General features: G+C 45.1%; 1 protein-coding gene across 1 annotated transcript in view; it reads left to right on the top strand.

Moving 5' to 3' along the window:
• Positions 1–2,260: 2,260 nt before the first annotated feature.
• SEMA5A (semaphorin 5A) overlaps positions 2,261–17,471 on the top strand; it is a 155,688-nt gene continuing 140,477 nt past the window's right edge. The window contains exon 1 of the mRNA XM_054984946.1: positions 2,261–2,390. Within this exon, the coding sequence (XP_054840921.1) occupies positions 2,261–2,390 (130 nt within the window). The remainder of the gene's footprint in view (positions 2,391–17,471) is intronic.

Below are 17,471 nucleotides of genomic sequence, written 5' to 3' on the forward strand. Positions count from 1 at the left end.
CCAAAGATTCTCAGGTGCACTCTGAGCTTATGCGGGCTTGTTGTGCCTTGCTACTGTTCTTGTGAACTGAGGAGGACACCCTGGAGCACACCAGTGGTCGACACCTGTGCTGTTTAGCAGGCCAGTAGGAAATGGTGTGAAAACTGTTTTACAGGAACGCTAATCCACCATTACTGCTCTTTTAATTTCTGAGTCTCAAGTAAGCTTCCAAAGAACTGCAGGCTTTCCTCTTCAGCCAGCTTCCATCTCTGCTGGCTAAGAAAGAAAAGTACATTGAGTTATCTCCTGCTAAGAGATAAAAAGGAATGCTGTCTTGGTACAAATGGCTAATAGGCCTTATTTATTCTAAAATCCCTCTGGGCAGTCTTATGTAAAAAGAATAACAATGGCACTGCGTATATAATAGAAACATATAAAACAAAGCTCTCCCAGAGAAACTCAGCACAGATTCATAGAATATTCATAGCAGAGATGCGTTGGCCCAGGAATGCCAACAATTTGAAGAAAAACGATGCTTTCATAAATGTGGCATTTTAAATATGCTGCTGTTTTATAATTTGTTACTTGAAGACAAGGGTGGCAGTTTGGTGTAGTGGTTAAGAGCGCGGAACTCTATATTGTCGAAGGCTTTCACGGCCGGAGAAAGATGGTTGTTGTGGATTTTCCGGGCTGTATAGCCGTGGTCTTGGCATTGTAGTTCCTGACGTTTCACCAGCAGTTGTGGCTGGCATCTTCAGAGGTGTAGCACCAAAAGATAGAGATCTCTCAGTGTAACAGTGTGGAAAAGATGTTGGCAGGTCATTTATATCTACTCAGGAGGGGTGGGGTTGAGCTGAGTCATCCTGTAAGAGTTTCCCAGGGTGTGGGATGCTAATGGCGGGAGGCTTCACTGTATCCTGAGGAGGTTCTTTTGCATATGGATTGGTGCTCTACTCTGCTCTACTCTGCTCTGGTTAGACCTCACCTAGAGTATAGTGTTCAGTTTGGGGCACCACAATTTAAGAAGGATATAGACAAGCTGGAACGTGTCCAGGGGAGGGCAATGAAGGTGGTGAGGGGTCTGGAGACCAAGTCCTATGAGGAAAGGTTGAAGGAACTTGGTATGTTTAGCCACGAGAGGAGACGACTGAGAGGTGATATGATAACCATCTTCAAGTACTTGAAGGGCTGCAGTATAGAGAATGGCGTTGAGTTGTTTTCCACTCCCCCAGAAGCTCGGATCAGAACCAACAGCTTGAAATTAAATCAAAAGAGCTTTTGACTAAACATTAGGAAGAACTTCCTGACAGAGCGGTCCCTCAGTGGAACAGGCTTCCTCAGGAGGTGGTGGGCTCTCTTTCTTTGGAGGTTTTTAAGCATAGGCTAGATGACCATATGACAGCAATGCTGATTCTGTGAACCTAGGCAGATCATGAGAGGGAGGGCAGAAGGGGTTGCATCAGTGCTTAGTTCTTGTGGCCCTTTCTTACACTCCCAGGGTAATGCCAATCGCCACTTTGGGGTCAAGAAGCAATTTTCTCCAGGCCAGTTTGGCTAGGGATCCTGGAGGCATATTGCCATCTTCTGAGCATGGAGCAGGGGTCACTGGGGCAGTTGAGGGGGTATTTGTGAATTTCCTGCATTTTGCAGGGGGTTGGACTAGATGACCCTAGAGGCACCTTCCAACCCTGTGATTCTGTGATCCTATGACTGGCCAGAAAGGGCTTGTTGCGAAGCAGTTTTCAGAGCCCTGAGAATCCCTACCAAATAATAATCAAAATATGAAAAATAATCTGGCCACAGCTTCACTCAGTAGAAAATTGTGTGGGTAAGAAAGAAAAGAAATTCAGTCAGCCAGTACATAAAATAAGGATTTTTTAATGTTACATGTTTTTCTTTTTTTAAATTCATGTGATCTATCACTGTGGCTCTTTAAAGTTTGGTAACACCAACTGACTGCTGGTAAAGAAATTAGGCAGGATGGCAAAATACTCTTTCAACTCTTGGGACATCAGGAAGAGGACGGATTCTGCCCCCAGAATACAGAAAGTGACCATTTGTGATCTAACAAAATAATAAAGAGTCCAGTAGCATCTTTAAGACTAACCAACTTATTTGTAGTATAAGCTTTCGAGAACCACAGCACTTTACTATTTTGCAACTCCAGACTAACACGGCTAACTCCTCTGGATCTTTTCCTTTGTACTCTGCAGGACCTTTCCCCATCTGAATACGAGAAGGATTTCTGGCTAAAGGAGATGTGACCCACGTAAAGGAAGACATGGCCAAGATGAAGGATAGCGCCCTGATTGCAGTGCTGGCTACGGGGCTGGGGGTGCTATGCTTGGCGACAGCTGCAGTGCAGGATCCTCGGTGCCAACGGGTGGAGCATCCCATTGTTACCAGTGAAGGTAAGCAAGGAAGAAGGGGGCCTTTCCAAATATTTTTCTAGAACTGGGTAAGTGAGAAACTCTCTGCACAAGATCTCTGCACAAGATGTTGCAGCCCGGATTCGTCAAGGGTAGGGAGATACCATGTTAGTTGGGAAGCATTGTTTAAAAAGAAAGAGTTGGCCGAGATCACTCCTCAGAGGGCTTGTTAATTTCATCTCCTCCTCCCTGAAGACACTGTTCACCTCTTGGCTTAAACTTTGTGGGATTGCAACCAGAGGGCAGCAAGATGCTATAATGGGATTGCAACTGATGCATCATTGGTCTGGGAGGTTCTGCTCCAGTTGTCTCACATATTCAAACTAATGCACATTCAAAATCTAAATTTAAATCATCACTGCCTTTATTTTCTCTGATTGCTGTCATGGCCTTTCTGTCTCCATTTTGTGGCCTCTGACTCCACCCCTTTTGTCTGTAACCAGAAGGATTCCCAGGTGCCTACCAATGACGGGCAAACTCCTGGGGGCCTGCTGATCCGCCAGTGATCAGTGGGAGGTGGCAAGACTCCCCCCCCCCCCCGGGAGGTAGCCCATCACCAGCAGGCACCATGGGAACATGCGTGGTGCACACACTCCTGGTGTGTGTGTGTGGCACCTGGCACGATTACATCATCACCAGAAATGACGTTATCACCAACATGAGGTACTTGCCAGATCACCCCCTCCCCCTGCCGGGATGGTAGAGGGACCTGGCAACGCTAGTAACAGCCCATCATCTGTCCTGCCATTTTAGAAAGGTATGAGTCATACTTGTCTAAAGGGTTGCTTGCCAGACAAGAATAGAATGAGCCTCCACTGGAGCATGCAAAACAAAGAAAGCAAAGATTAGCCAGGAGAATAGGCATTGCCTATCACTTTTGCATGATGGAGGGTTAATTTTGGGATAGAACAGCCAGCCAACACGGCTAAGGAAAGGTGCGGTCTTGGCATATAATAACAAGCCTAGAGAGAGATGACTCAACCACACATGGTTTGCTCTGTTGCTGGTATTCTAAACCTTTTGATCCAAAGTACAGTGCCCTGTTGAGGCTCAGTCTAGCCTAACAGATGGGACCTCTGATGAACTCAGCTTGTAACTGAAGGGGGCAAGCCCTGACTCCTCATTGTTCCTCCTCCTCCTCCTCCAACTTCCAAAAGCCTTCTCGAGCACATTCTCTCCACCTCAGGCCTTTCCCCTCCAAGCCAGTCCAGAACCTAACCCCCTCCTCTCCCAACACCCAGCAAAAATCAGACTTTCGTCTTTGATGGTTGTTGTGGATTTTGTCTTTGAGTCTCTCTACATGAGACCTCTTAGACAAGTATACTCAAGTGAAGGGAGATACAACGTTACCCAGGAATCATAGTTTTAATCAGTTTCACCTCTCTAGACCTGGCAGGGATAGCTTCTCAGAGAATTTGTTTATTTCATCTTTGTTCCCCAGAAGGGGAAGTAAAACTGACAGAGCCTTCCTGGAGGCAAAGAGGAAATAAACCAACCCTCTGAGGAGCAATATTCGCCCAGCTCTGTAGAGAGGGGAAATTGACAAAGCCTTCCAATATGTCTTTTAAAACACAGCTTCCCGGCTAACATTGCATCTCACTTCACTTGAGCGTCTCATGGAAGAGGTCTTGTGTAGAGAGACTCTTAGACCTTCCACACCCATGTTTGCAGAGGTTTCATACTTGCAAGCTAGTCACGGGACACAGTGCCGCACTTTGTCCGCATTACCCCCGATTTTTCCCCTGTGGACATACCACAATTTTATTTTGAAACTGCTGCCATCTCAGGGCTGACCCGATTAATGCCAGTGTGAACACTTTTGCAGCACTTCCCCCCTCTCCTTTTCTCTGGGAGCTGATTGGTTTGTGTGGAATTAACCACACCCACCCGTCAGCTCTCTGAACTCCTTTTCTGCCATTTTTTTGGCTGCTCTGCAGCCCTCCCAGGCAAGCGGAATGGGCTCACTGTAGCTCAGCTGGGGTGGCTGTTCTCCTCTGCAGCCCTCCTGTCAACTCCTACCCCAGTGTTCCCAGTGGGAAGGCAGGACTTCTCTTTGCACGGGGGGCGGGGGTTGGAGCAGGAGAGCGGCTGCCCCAGCTGAGCTCTGGCTTGGCGTGTCTCAGCTGAGCCTGGGCTAGGTACAAGTCTGCTACCCCCCCCCCCCCGTGCAAAGGGAAGTCCTGCTTTACCCCTGAAAGCAGTGGGCTGGGGGTGGATGGTTGAAGGGTGGTCATGAAGGGGCCTTGTTTGTCAAAAGATATAGTCACATTGAAATGTTACTACGTATGCTCAAATTTTAAAAAACTGGTGACATGCACTACAATGCCCTGAAAGCCCGAAACTGAACAGAGGCTTCTAGACAGGTCTAAAAGAAATCACAAGAAGCCAGATAGAAACTGCTGGGAACAGTGTGAAAGGAGCGAGTGCCATTACGATTGCCCCGACTCCTCAGACATAGTGCTTTAACTGTAAGTGTGAAAGGGATATCCAGGGCTTTTTTTCTGCCGGATCACTCCGGAACGGCGTTCTGGCAGTTCTCAAAACTCCACCTGGGCCATTTTACCCTGAAACAGGCCCCAAATGGTCAGGATTTGGCCTGAATCGGCCTGGAACAGGCCACTATGGGGTGGGGGAATACTCCCCCGCCTGGTAGCGGCCTAATCCTGGCCATTTCGGGCCTGACCCTGGTAATTTCTGGCCGAAACAGGCCCAAAATGGCCAGGATTGGGCCCAAAACAGCCAGGATCAGGCCCCAAATGGCCACGATTAAGCCTCTGCTGGGTGGGGGAAAACTATTCCGCCTGGCAGCAGCCCGATCCTGCCTGTTGCAGGCCCAAAAGTGCCAAAATGGGCCCAAAATGGCCAGGATTGGGCCTGTAACAGTGAGGATCAGGCCTCTACCAGGCAAGGGAACACTCCCCTGCCTGGCAGCGGCTGGATCCTGGCTGATATGGGCTGGATCCTGGCTGGTTTTGGCCCAAAATGGCCAAAATGGGCCCGAAACAGCCAGGATTTGGTCCAAAACTACCAAGATGGGGGTGCTGCCAGGCAGGAGAGTATTCCCCTGCCCGGCAGAGGTCCAATCCTGGCTGTTTTGGGCTCAAATTGGTCCCAAAATGGCTGAAATGGGCCCAAAATGGCCAAGATAGGGCCTGAAATGGCTGGAATTAGACCTGTGTCTAAAATTTCGGATTGCTATATACAAGGAAAAAATCATGATAAAATTCATCAAGCAATGCACTTTCCAAAAGAAACTGATTTTATGGCTAAATGGCACCCATTTTTTGAATATGTTTCTGAAAAAGACTTACCCCCCCCTCAAAAAATTCTTTATACAGCCTTAGCTCAGTGAGCGACCCATTCATTATATAGTTTACAACTATGTCAGCAATAACCCAGTATAGTAGTAACAGAACCAAAAAATGTATTTACAGTTTTATTAACATTTTAATTGTACTGTACTGTATATAGTTCTAGTTAGTAACATTTGATTCATCTGTTGTACAACTCATAACATTATACGTTCTCTGATATTGTACTGTTATGTATTTGAGATGTAAAATTGTTCATTTTATATGTTAAATTGAAAAAAAAAATTAAAAAAAGAATTAGGCCTCTGTTGAACAGGGGAACACCCCTCCCCACCTGACTGTGGCCCAATCCTGGCCATTTCAGGCCCGATCCTGGTGTTTTGGGCCCAAAATGGCCGACATGGGGCCGACACTGCCAGGATTGGGTCTGAAATGGCCAGGATCAGGCCTCTGCTGGATGGGGGAACATTCCTGCACCCGGCAGTATTTCGGGCCTAAAGTTGGCCCAAACTGGCCAAAATCGTCCTGAAACAGCCAGGATCAATCCCGAAACAGCCAGGATTGGGCCTCTGCCAGGTAGAGGAACAGGCTGATGCACAGCAGCGGCCCGATCCTGGCCGTTCCGGCCCCAAAATGGCCAAAATGGGCCCAAAACAACCAAGATCAGGCCTGAAATGGCCTGGTACGGACCACTGCCGGGTGGGGGAGTGTCATGTCTGAGCCCCATCCATGCCAAGTTTAATGATCTTTTTGTTCTGAACCAATGTATCATGCTGTAACTCGATGTCATTTTACCAATGCCATAACTGTTTCTTTCACAGGCTTTCACAGGTGTTTATCTAACGAATTGCAACAGCTTTTAGTGTTTCTGACCTTGTATGCTACTCCCTCTCAGACTTTGCTATGTCTTGTCTCCTAGTAACTCAACTTGATATTACAAATATGTGAAACGTTCTCACACAAGAAAAGCGCCAATATCTTGTTTATGATTGGGAGGGGGGGAAAGAGCAGACTTGAATGTTAAAAGAGAAGACTCTCTCATATGATGTCATTCCTGTCAACTTTTACTCTTGCTGCTTAGATGCTTACCTTGCTTCTGAGTAGTTCTATGGACATATATATGGAAATGATATGATTTCTGAATAAAAGCCATTTAACCAAGAACCTGTGTCTTGCTGCAGTGGTCCAGGGACCACTGGTCCAGGGACACTCTGGTCTACTATTTCCTGTCATCCATAGCCTGACAGAGGGTGCTCTCCCATGCAGCAGCAGCTGGTTCCAGGCCATTTTGGGCCCTATGCTGGCTGTTTTGGGCTCGATCCTAGCCATTTTGGGCCCAAACTGGGCTCAAACGGGACCAAAGCAGCCATGATTGGGCCCAAAACGGCTTGGTATAGGCTACTGCTGGGCAGGGGAGCACTACCTCCTTTCTTATTTGGGCCCATTTGGCCCAGTTTGGCCTTTAAATGGCCAGGATTGGGCCTGAAATGGCCAGGATCGAGCCGCTGCCGGGCGGGGGAGTGCTCAAAATGGCTAGGAACAGGCCCAAAATGGCCTGGTATGGGCCACTGCCGAGCCAATATAGGCCCGAAATTTGGTCCTAAAATGGCTCAGATCGGGCCGTTGCTGGGAGAGGGAGTCCTCCCCTGTGCTGCAGCAGCCCATTCCAGGCTGATTCAGGCCTGATTCAGGCTGAATTTGTCTAGATCCTGGCCAAATCAGGCCCCCTGTCGAACACAGGCGTCCGCAGCCTGCATGATGACATCACATCCTGGAAGTGACATCATTGTGCAGTCCCAGGAGCACGCATGTGCTGTGCACATGCACATGTAGTGACAGGGGTGCCACCTCCTCCTGGAAGTTGCCCCGGGTGAGAGTTCCCCCACCTCTTTCCCCAGGAAAAAAGCCCTGGGGGTATCTCTGCTGTTCTGTAATCACTATAATAAGAGCTGCCCTGCAACTTGTGCTTAGCTCTTGGATTGTGTCTGAATGCCCTGAGGATCAACTTGCTTTTTTCCACTCAGTCTTATTTGCCCTCTAGATCTCCCTTGGATGTGTTGCCTGAATTACCGCCTGGGTTTCTTTGCTGGTCGTATTGTCAAAGCAACATTCTTTGCACACCTAACTTTCAGGCTGGTGTAGATCTGAGGTCCACGTGGATCATCAGATGTTTGCATGCTCATAAACAACAGAACAAGAGAAAAAAATAAAATGGTGGGAAATAACTAAAAATACGAATTAAAAACACTGGCCTGAAGTTTAATTTGAAATACAGAAATCAAATTTAAAACATCATATGCTTCTATATATACATATTAAAACCTTGAATAGAACTAAAATAAAATCAATACTGAACAGGTATAATAGTACAACTCTTTGCCATATGCAGAGAGACAATTAAACGAGATGTGTTTTGTCCCAAAGGCCTTCCTTAGTGGTCTGAAAATATCACAGATCGAGCCTCATCAATAAAATATATAAATGAAACCTACATGACCCAGCACACAATGAATCTGGAATGGGGGCGGGAAAGGGAGACAAAAATGTGTAAAGGTAGAGTACCCTCAAGTACCTGAGAGTACCTTCAAGTCATAGCTGACTTATGGCATTCCCTGGTGGGGCTTTCATGGCAAGAGACTAACAGAGGCAGTTTGCCATTGCCTGCCTCTGCAACCCAGGTCTTCTTTGGAGGTCTCCCATCTAATTACTAATTGAGGTCAACCCTGCTTAGCTTCTGAGATCTGAGGAGATCAGGCTCACCTGGGCTAGCCAGGTGAGGGCATAAAGGATAATGAGTAAAAAAAACAGTTATCAAACAAATACATTTCAATGAAATTATGCTGAGATAAACTTGAAAATAACATGGAGTGAATTACTTCAAATTCTGCCCCAGAACAGCGTGAAATAAAGTCAGGGCAATGTATCACAGTAGGAGTTGTAATTCCTCTGCCCATAAGTCTTTACAAAATGAAAAATTCAGTCAAATTTATCTTGATTGAAAAAAAAATATTTAGAAAAAGAAATATGCCAAATAAAAAATGAACTCAAGGTAATTTACCTTATATAGCTATGTCAAGAGTATAAAATTCAAGATGGAGTGCTGGATACTGACCAAAGATGAAACAAAAAGATGCCTACACATCTAAAGTATACCCCGTACACAGGAAAGGATAGGCATCTCTTTCCACCCTTGTTGCTCTCTTCTTCCCCTCTTTAATCCTCTGCTGTTTGAGATACACATTGCAGAGTGTGGATAAATATTTCATGCAGGGATTTGGGGACAGGTATCCCTGGGCTCTTTGGTATTATCCTAACAACAACAACAACTGCGCTTATATACTGCTCTTTTAGACAGATTAATGCCCACCCAGAACAGTGAACAAGTTAGTATTATTATTATCCTCACAATACAGCTGGGAAGCTGGGGCTGAAAGGAATGGCTCACCCAAGGCCACCTACTGAGCTCATGGCAGGAGAGGGATTCGAACTAGTAGAGCGCTGATTCGCAGCCGAACCATTAACCACTGTGCTGCAGCAGTACTTGAACAGGGCTGCGTGCTTCTACCATGGTTTCCTTCACTAAACTTGCAAAAGAAAAAAGGTCACTTAAAATAAACATGGAAGAAACTGCGATGTTTAGTTGTGCCCTCATTCTCAGCATGCCTTCGCCTTCCCAGTGGCTCCTACCCTTGGAATATTAAGTCTGAAGGAAAGCCCTGTGTGTCTTGCAAGCTTGCTCCTGCTATTTTAAGCTCTGGTTGGTCTAAATAGAACGGGCAATGTCTCATCTCGTCCTTCCTGTTTTGTGTCTCATACGGACACTAAGCTGACTGTGCTGGGCATTTGAGAACTTTGGCCACATCATCGATTCATATAATGGCATTTGGTTCTTGCTATTTTATTGTCAGTCCTTTTTTCCCAAAAGTGAATTTGCCCCATTTTCTGCTACAATCTTATTTGATGACTTCAGCAAGCTTTGCACCATGGTCCCAAGACTGCTGCCTTCAGTAGCCATGGCCCATTTAGATCAACTTTTTGCATCGCCTTATGTTAATTCTTATCTGCCATTTTGGAGAAAGAGGACTACATGGAATTAAAACTGAAAACACTGAAGATGAAACTAGCTTTATAAAGGCACGCATCTGAACTGCACTGCAGCACAGAGAGGCATCTATATTATTTATCTTATTTATCCTCCAGCAGGGGCCTGAGAGAGCGTACAATAAAATTCATCCAAATACATATTCATAGGCAAAGCTACTGCCTGTTTCCATTCTGAGAGAAAAGAATGGTGGAGCTGAAGCTGAACAAAACCCATTTGGGCTGAATCCAGAAAGGGCTTGCAGAAGTTGCTTGCCTGTAGGGATCTTCACACCTTCCCCAACAATCCTTCAGAAAGCTGATGCTTGGAGACGCGCACCCTGCGGGGACAGGACATCACGTGGCCTGGCCTGCTTTGTGGAGGGGCATCTGGGAGAAATCGCCCCGCCTTACTCTTGAGCCTACATAAGCGCCGCTAGCAAGGGAAGAAGGTATTGGGGCGATTTCCTCAGGCTTTCCCTGATCTCTTTGTGTCTCCCAGACCATGTGGCTTTTTGTCCACATGGATCCTGCGACTTCCATTTTCAGCTTTTCGGAGGCTCTAGGGGCTTCCTTGGGGGGGGGGCAGGACAGGTCAATAAGAGCCCTTGGGGCAGGGTTTAAATTTAACCTGCATTGTTCTGAAAAGGAATATTGTGAGGACTTTTTAAAAAATGACTGTCTGTGCAGATGAAACCCTCAGTAACAGCTAAAAGTAGTCCATATTCTGTCAAGCCAAGAGATGGGAAATGGTTAGGGTATATTAATCTTGAAGTATATTTTTTAAAATGGTACACAATAATGTCCTATGCTACTGCAAGTTAGGCTTGCCATTCCCCTGCCAGGGGCGGGGGATCCCCTGCTCCCACCTTCCACCCCACCGCCACTGACCAGGCCAGTGGGGGGCATGCCCTGGGCCACCCCCCTGGCGGCACAGCACCCCCCTAGGCAGCGAGATGCACTCCCGCGCCCCGCACCGGGCCCATTTTGCACCGAATCTGGCCTTACGGGAGGGTAATTCAGCCCTTTGTGATGAGTACGGGAGCACTCCCGTGCTGCCCTTTGACCCATGTGATGACATCACTACTTGGAAGTGATGTCATCATGCCAGCCGGGACTGCACGCACAAGATCTTCACAAGGAGACGGAGGGGAGGTAAGAGCCAGCATCCCAATCTCCCGCCAGGGGAGTGAAGGAACTTGGCAACCCTACTGCAAGTCTGCCTGCCTCTTCTTCTTGAGCTACTTTGCTGGCACAGACAGGAAATATACAACTGAAAAGTAGGAAGGAGGGCAAGGAAATAAGCTGCAGCGTTTCACCTCAGAGAAACCTCTTCTTAAAAATGCTTTTTCCTTTTAGGAACTGTATAGGGAGATAGGAAAGTATCAATTCCTTTGTGATAAGAACCCGTTACCTAAGACCCCACCCTCAGATCAGACCTATTTGCATGTAGGAAGCAACCTGGCCCAGGGCATCATACAGTTGAGAGTCCCTGACATATTAGTTCATGTTGCCTAAGAGTAGTAGACAAAGAAGATTACACATATTTGATCTTTAACCTTTAGGGTAGTGGCTTACACCATAAAATAGAAAGCTTGTTTGCCTCTCCAGTGGATCGAATAAACTAAACTAAACCTATCAAATAAACTAAACTAAACTATCAGCATTCATGGTCATGAATGAATTTATGATCTCTGAAGAGTACATACTAAACTATATAATATTCCATATATAATGTATTATCTACTGGTAGCATATTGGCAGTGCAGGAGAACCCCAAGACTATGTTTTGCCCGAATCCTGAGTTACCTCTCTGCGACTTTGGGCGATTTCACATGTCCCGATACAGCACTATACTCACACAACGAGGGCATCTTTTTGGTGCGAGTTCTGACGTCATTGCTCCCTGACAGTGGCATCATGGTGCGATGACGTCAGAAATTGTGCCAGGAAGACACCCTCGTTGCGTGAGTATAGTACTATGCTGGGACGTGCGGAATTGCCCTTTGTCTAGCAACGAATAGTCTAAGAAATGGGACGTGGGCTGCTATACTTACCAGGCCTGGAAGCAGAGGTAATAATGAAGGTGGATTTACCTAGAGGGACAGTCTGGACAAAATTTGAGACCCTCTTCGCTAACCCAAGGGAGAGAGAACAGGAGAAAGGAGGGGCAGGAGAAAAAAGGTGAAGCAAAGCAAGCTAAAGAGGGAAGCTGGTCTGAAACGTGGTTGCTCTACCATCTCCTTGAAGCGGAGGAGTGGGGAATCAAACCCCGTTCTCCAGATTAGAGTCCTGCTGCGCTTTAACCACTACACCATTCCTGCCATTTCATGGGCATCCCCCTGGTCAGAAACCTTTCTGTAATTCCTTTTTAACCCTGAAGGATGGGAGGTATAAAAAATACTATAGGAACTTACAGTTGAAGGTACTGTAAAAATCTGGGATAGCTTGGAAGATGGACCTGCTTTCAAACACTTTTTTTCCTAGGTAGTACTAATCATTTTGATTGACCAGAAATGGAGAGGGTGGCGGTGGTGGCTGAAGTTGGGAGATGGGACCAGTTACAAGGCCGGATCCTTAATACTTAAAGTTCTGTGTCATGGTTTTTGTGGGATTCATTTCAGATGTATCGCTACTTCATCTCCTGTCGTAAAGGGTTCTTTGTAGTTTCCACTCTGTCTAAGGGCTCTGTTTTTTCTCCACAGGGAGTGTCATAATTGGTAGTGTTGTTTCAGGGAACCAGCAGCGAACATATTGGCAACTTTAGTAACTGCAAAAATTAGCAGTGATGCTAAAAAGTAGAGGAGGGGTTTTGCTATAATGTGTGTGGGGAGGGTAAGCTCCTCATGGTAAACAGTGATTATTCAGTGGGGGGAACAGAAAACCAGCAACACCGGCAGGGCGAACAAATAAATAACATCCCAATTTCTCTGCCTTGCAGTATTTTTTTTTTTTTAGTAACTGGTATATATTCCCCTAGGAACGTGACTATCGCAATCTGATGCAAGGAACGGCTAAACAGCAGCTGGGTCCTCCTGCTTGCTGCTACAGTAATGATGCTGTGTCTCAAATTGATTCATTTACTAACTTGGCAATTATAGCTGCTGAAATCAGCTTTGCGAAATCTAGAGGAGGAAGCAGAAGCGAAGCAAGAGAAACAAAGGGGAGGAAGCCTCCCTTGGCAATAAGAAGGTTCAGGGGGAAAGAACAAAAGCCTGCAGATGCCACACAGCCTCCAACTCTTCCCGCTAGATATTAAACATAAGGATCATGTTTGCTGAAGGAATGTGTACAGATTGTGGGTATGATCCCAAAAGATGCAAGTTTAATTCTACACACTTTGACCTCCCATTACCTATTCCCAGGGATTTTTTTCTGGGAAAAGAGGTGGTGGAACTCAGTGGGTTGCCCTCGGAGAAAATGGTCACATGGCTGGTGGCCCCGCCCCCTGATCTCCAGACAGAGGGGAGTTGAGATTGCCCTCCGCGCCGCTGAGCGGCGCGGAGGGCAATCTCAACTCCCCTCTGTCTGGAGATCAGGGGGCGGGGCCACCAGCCATGTGACCATTTTCAAGAGGTTCCGGAACCCCGTTCCACCGTGTTCCAGCTGAAAAAAAGCCCTGCCTATTCCGGTTTTCCATGCCCATCCTCAAATACCACTTCTAAGCCCTGAGCAACTCTCTTGTGCAGCACCCAGCCCAGCATGAGGTGTGCAAGTGGTTGACACATGGATGCATGAAATAAGAGTTCCTCAAGGCCTATGTCTTACATGTCTATACTGAGCCTCGTTTTAAGTTTATATTGTTCGGATATGCGTTTCTGTAAACATATTTAGGTTGATATGTGCTGGTTACGAACTGTAATAAATATTGATGATGATGAGGTATGCGAGTGGAAGCCAAAAACAAGCAAAGCTCTGTGGGCCTTTATTGAACCTGATGCAAATTTGTAAATTAATATCCAAAAATATGCAAATTTATTCACATTTTATCCTTCTGTGGTGGTTAAAAGGCTGGTGTTTCAGCTGTAGTTTATTCAGCTTAACAGCCCATAGGCCATACACTCGAACAAAATTTAAGATTAAGAATTAAAAACAACAGTTAAAGAAAAGGTTGCCACATCCACAATGCAGCTTTTGCAAAGGCTACTCAATAATAGCCTTAATTTTGAGAGGTCAGTAATGTGCAAGTGCCTCAGTATTTTTTTTCTTTTAAAAAAAAATTATTTAAAACACCAATGGCTATCTTACAGAGCATACTACCATACTTCCTTATACAAATCTATTAACAACATGTAATTGAAATAACGATGATTGCAGAATGAATATGGAGAATCTTTGTTCTTTAAAAGTTTTTCCAATACCGGGTAGCATTTATTCAGGAAATTTGATTCTTATGTAGGACCTCCTAACATCTGCTATTTTGTCAAAAATTAGATAGTCCCACAGGCACATATACCACTCCTTTATCTCTGGTAACTGGGGGGGGGGCCTTCCAATGAGAGGCAATTACCTATAGTAGCCTTCCTATTAAATTTTTCCGTATATCTAAATCGGGCAAAACATTCAGCAATATAGATTGTATCGTGAATGGAATTGTATGTCCAGTAGTATAAGTTATTTGATGCACAATCTTTTCCCATAATTTAAAAACCACCGGACAAGACTACCAACAATGAATGTAAGTTCTCTCCCCTCCACAACTTCGCCAACAACAAGAACTATATCTTGGATTGATATGCGCTATTTTAGTTGGAGTGAGTACCATCGAGTAAAAAAATTATATGCTTGAAATACCAAATTTAAAGAGCTGGTATGGAGGGAATGAGATGACCAAATACTTTCCCAAGTTGAATCTGTTAAAGAATTCTCACAAACGCGTCCAAGCTTTATGAAAAGATAATGAATTAGACCTGCCATAGCTAATTAATAATTTATAAATTTTTGAGACCAACTCTTTTGAAGAATACGACGAAATACTAAGCAATTCTTCAAAAGGGGTGACAGGTTTTTGCAAATCTTTCTTAATCTCTGGTGTATTACATAAATGCTTTAATTGGAGATATTCTATCCAGGGATTTTCTCTTGAAGTTTTGATTCTAATTGTAATACTGCATATTATTCCATTTTTAGCAATATCAATAAATCTTATGTTGTTGTTTTTTTCCAAAGCTTATATGAGGTACTACTCAGTGCAGGGGGGAACCACACCTGGTTAGTAAAAGCGGAACAAGAGAAAACTTTTGGTAGATATCTTTTCCTAAAGTTATCCCACACCTTCAAAATGATCTCTAAATGGGGATTCGCATTGATTAAAGTCAGTAGCCGTTTTTTCAAGAATCTCTCTCTGGCTAGTTCATGCTTTGGACAGTGAAGTCAACTTCAGCCAAAGGGCAGTCGCAGAAGCGTTGATCTGAAGGCATCTTGAGGACGCAGCTCTTCATCTGGGCTGTCGGCAGTGCGTTGCAACATGCAATCATGTACGCTCATAAAAGGCAGATGATGAATCACTTCAATGTTATCTTAGTTCAGGAGAACAGTGGCACCTTAGAGACCAACAAGATTTTCAGGGTATAAATTTTCAAAGAATGAGAGCTTCCTTCTTCAGATACAGGGCACTTTAAAGAAAGGAGTTTCAACTCTCAAAAGTTTTGAGTCTTAAAAAAAACTTGCTGGTCTCTAAGGTGTCACCGGACTCAAATCTTGCTTTTCTACTGCAGACTAACCCGGCTGCCGACCTGAGACTTAGTTTGAGAGGTTTCAAGACTGCTGAGAAACTTTCCAAAGGGCAAGTCTGTTCTTTCTGTCACGTTCCCCGCAACAAATGGGCTGATTGTTGCTTGGCATAAACAAAGATGAATTGAGTCAGACTCCTGCGGCAGAAGGCAGAACAAATGCAGCAGAACTGTAGAGTCTCCCAGAATGGCCCTGATGACATATTGGACGGGAAAGTGCTTCAAAATGCGGTTCTGTCTTCCTTGTTTCATTGGCCATGTAAAACTGAATTTTCAATTCAGTGCGAAGATGAATGGAGAAGATAAACAGGGCGCTTCATATCGTAGCTGGTGGGTGACTATTATAAAGCATTCTGTAGTACTAAAAGAGAAAGGCATTGCCTCTCTGTGCCCATCATTGCAGCATTGTTCCAATTGTATAGGGTTATATAGATTCCATATTCAGTTTCCAGCTTGGTTAATGTGCCCACCACCACCCTGAAAAAGCAAAAAAGTGATATAGAATTGGGAATTGGAGGAAGAACTAGAAAATACACACCAGATTGGAAGCATTTCATTCACTCGCTTCAGTACTGCTTGAATACCATATGCCACCCGAGACGCTTGACAAGCTTCAGTTGGTACGAAACACAACCACTTGTCTCCTTGGGAGAATGGGTCTTTCAGCACATGTTCTATTGATCCTCCAGAGCTTTTGGAACAAGTATTAGTTCTGCTCATGGCTAATGAATCTCTGGCTGAGTGGATCTTCTTATGACCCCCTGAGATCAAGTGAAAAGCACCATTAATGTCACTGTTGGCATTTTTGAGCATTGGTATGGCACCAGTATCATTCTGTTTTGGGCTTTCTTCCTTTTAAATATATGAATCCCCCCTAAATCGTCTTCTAAACCTTGGTTGTTTTTTCCCTATTTTAGGGATAAATGTAATTTTCTTTGTCTCTTTCCATCTTCAGTGTTTTCTTTCTGTCGCTCTCTGGCACTGTGGTTGCTGACTTGTCTTGTAGATAAAATGGCTGCTCACATTCAGTCATTCTTTGCCAATTCTGCCTCTTCTGTCAGAGTCTCCTTCTTCCTCTTCCTCTTCCTCTTCCTGCTTCTTCCTCTTCCTGCTTTTTCTCCTTTAGCTTTTAATTGGCATCTCATCTTTATGTTTTTTTATTGCAGTAAACCTTTGCTTAATCTTCATCCTACTCATTTTCTTCTCTGCTCTTCCCTAACCTTTTCTTCTTCTAATGGTGTTCCTTCAAACTTTAAGCAAGCTGTGATTTCTCCCAATTCTTAGGAAAACTTCACCTCACACTCTGTACTTGCAGTTATTTTTTCATCTCAGTTTCTTGAGAGACTTCTCTATGTATGTGTCTTTGATTTCATCTTCTAAGTGCAGTCTTAAGAACAGAATCACAGAATCAGAGAATCACAGAGTTAGAAGGGGCCATACAGACCTTCTAGTCCAGCCCTCTGCCCAATGCAGGATGAGCCTAAAGCATCCCTGACAAATATTCATCCAGCCTCTTCTTGAAAACTACCAGTGAAGGGGAGCTCACCACCTCCCTAGGCAGCAGATTCCACTTTTGAACTACTCTCACCGTGAAAAAGTTTTTCCTAATATCCAGCCGCTACATTTCTGCATGTAATTTAAGCCCGTTGCTTCAAGTCCTGCCCTCTGCTGCCAACTGGAACAGCTCCTTGCCCTCCTCCAAATGACCGCCTTTCAAATATTTAAAGAGAGCAATCATGTCCCCCCTCAATCTTCTCCAAACTAAACATTCCCAAGGCCCTCCGCCTGTACTGGCGTAGACGCCCAGGAGCCAGGGGTCGGAGTGCAGGGGCCAGTCATGACCAGGGTGCAAAGAATAAACAGAGTCCAGTCCAAGGGTCTGTGCCAGAGAAGCAACAAGTCAGATTCAATCCAAGGGTCAGAGTTGCAGAGAAGCCAAT

The sequence above is a fragment of the Eublepharis macularius genome, chromosome 7 (assembly GCF_028583425.1).
Source record: "Eublepharis macularius isolate TG4126 chromosome 7, MPM_Emac_v1.0, whole genome shotgun sequence".
Lineage (NCBI taxonomy): Eukaryota > Metazoa > Chordata > Lepidosauria > Squamata > Eublepharidae > Eublepharis > Eublepharis macularius.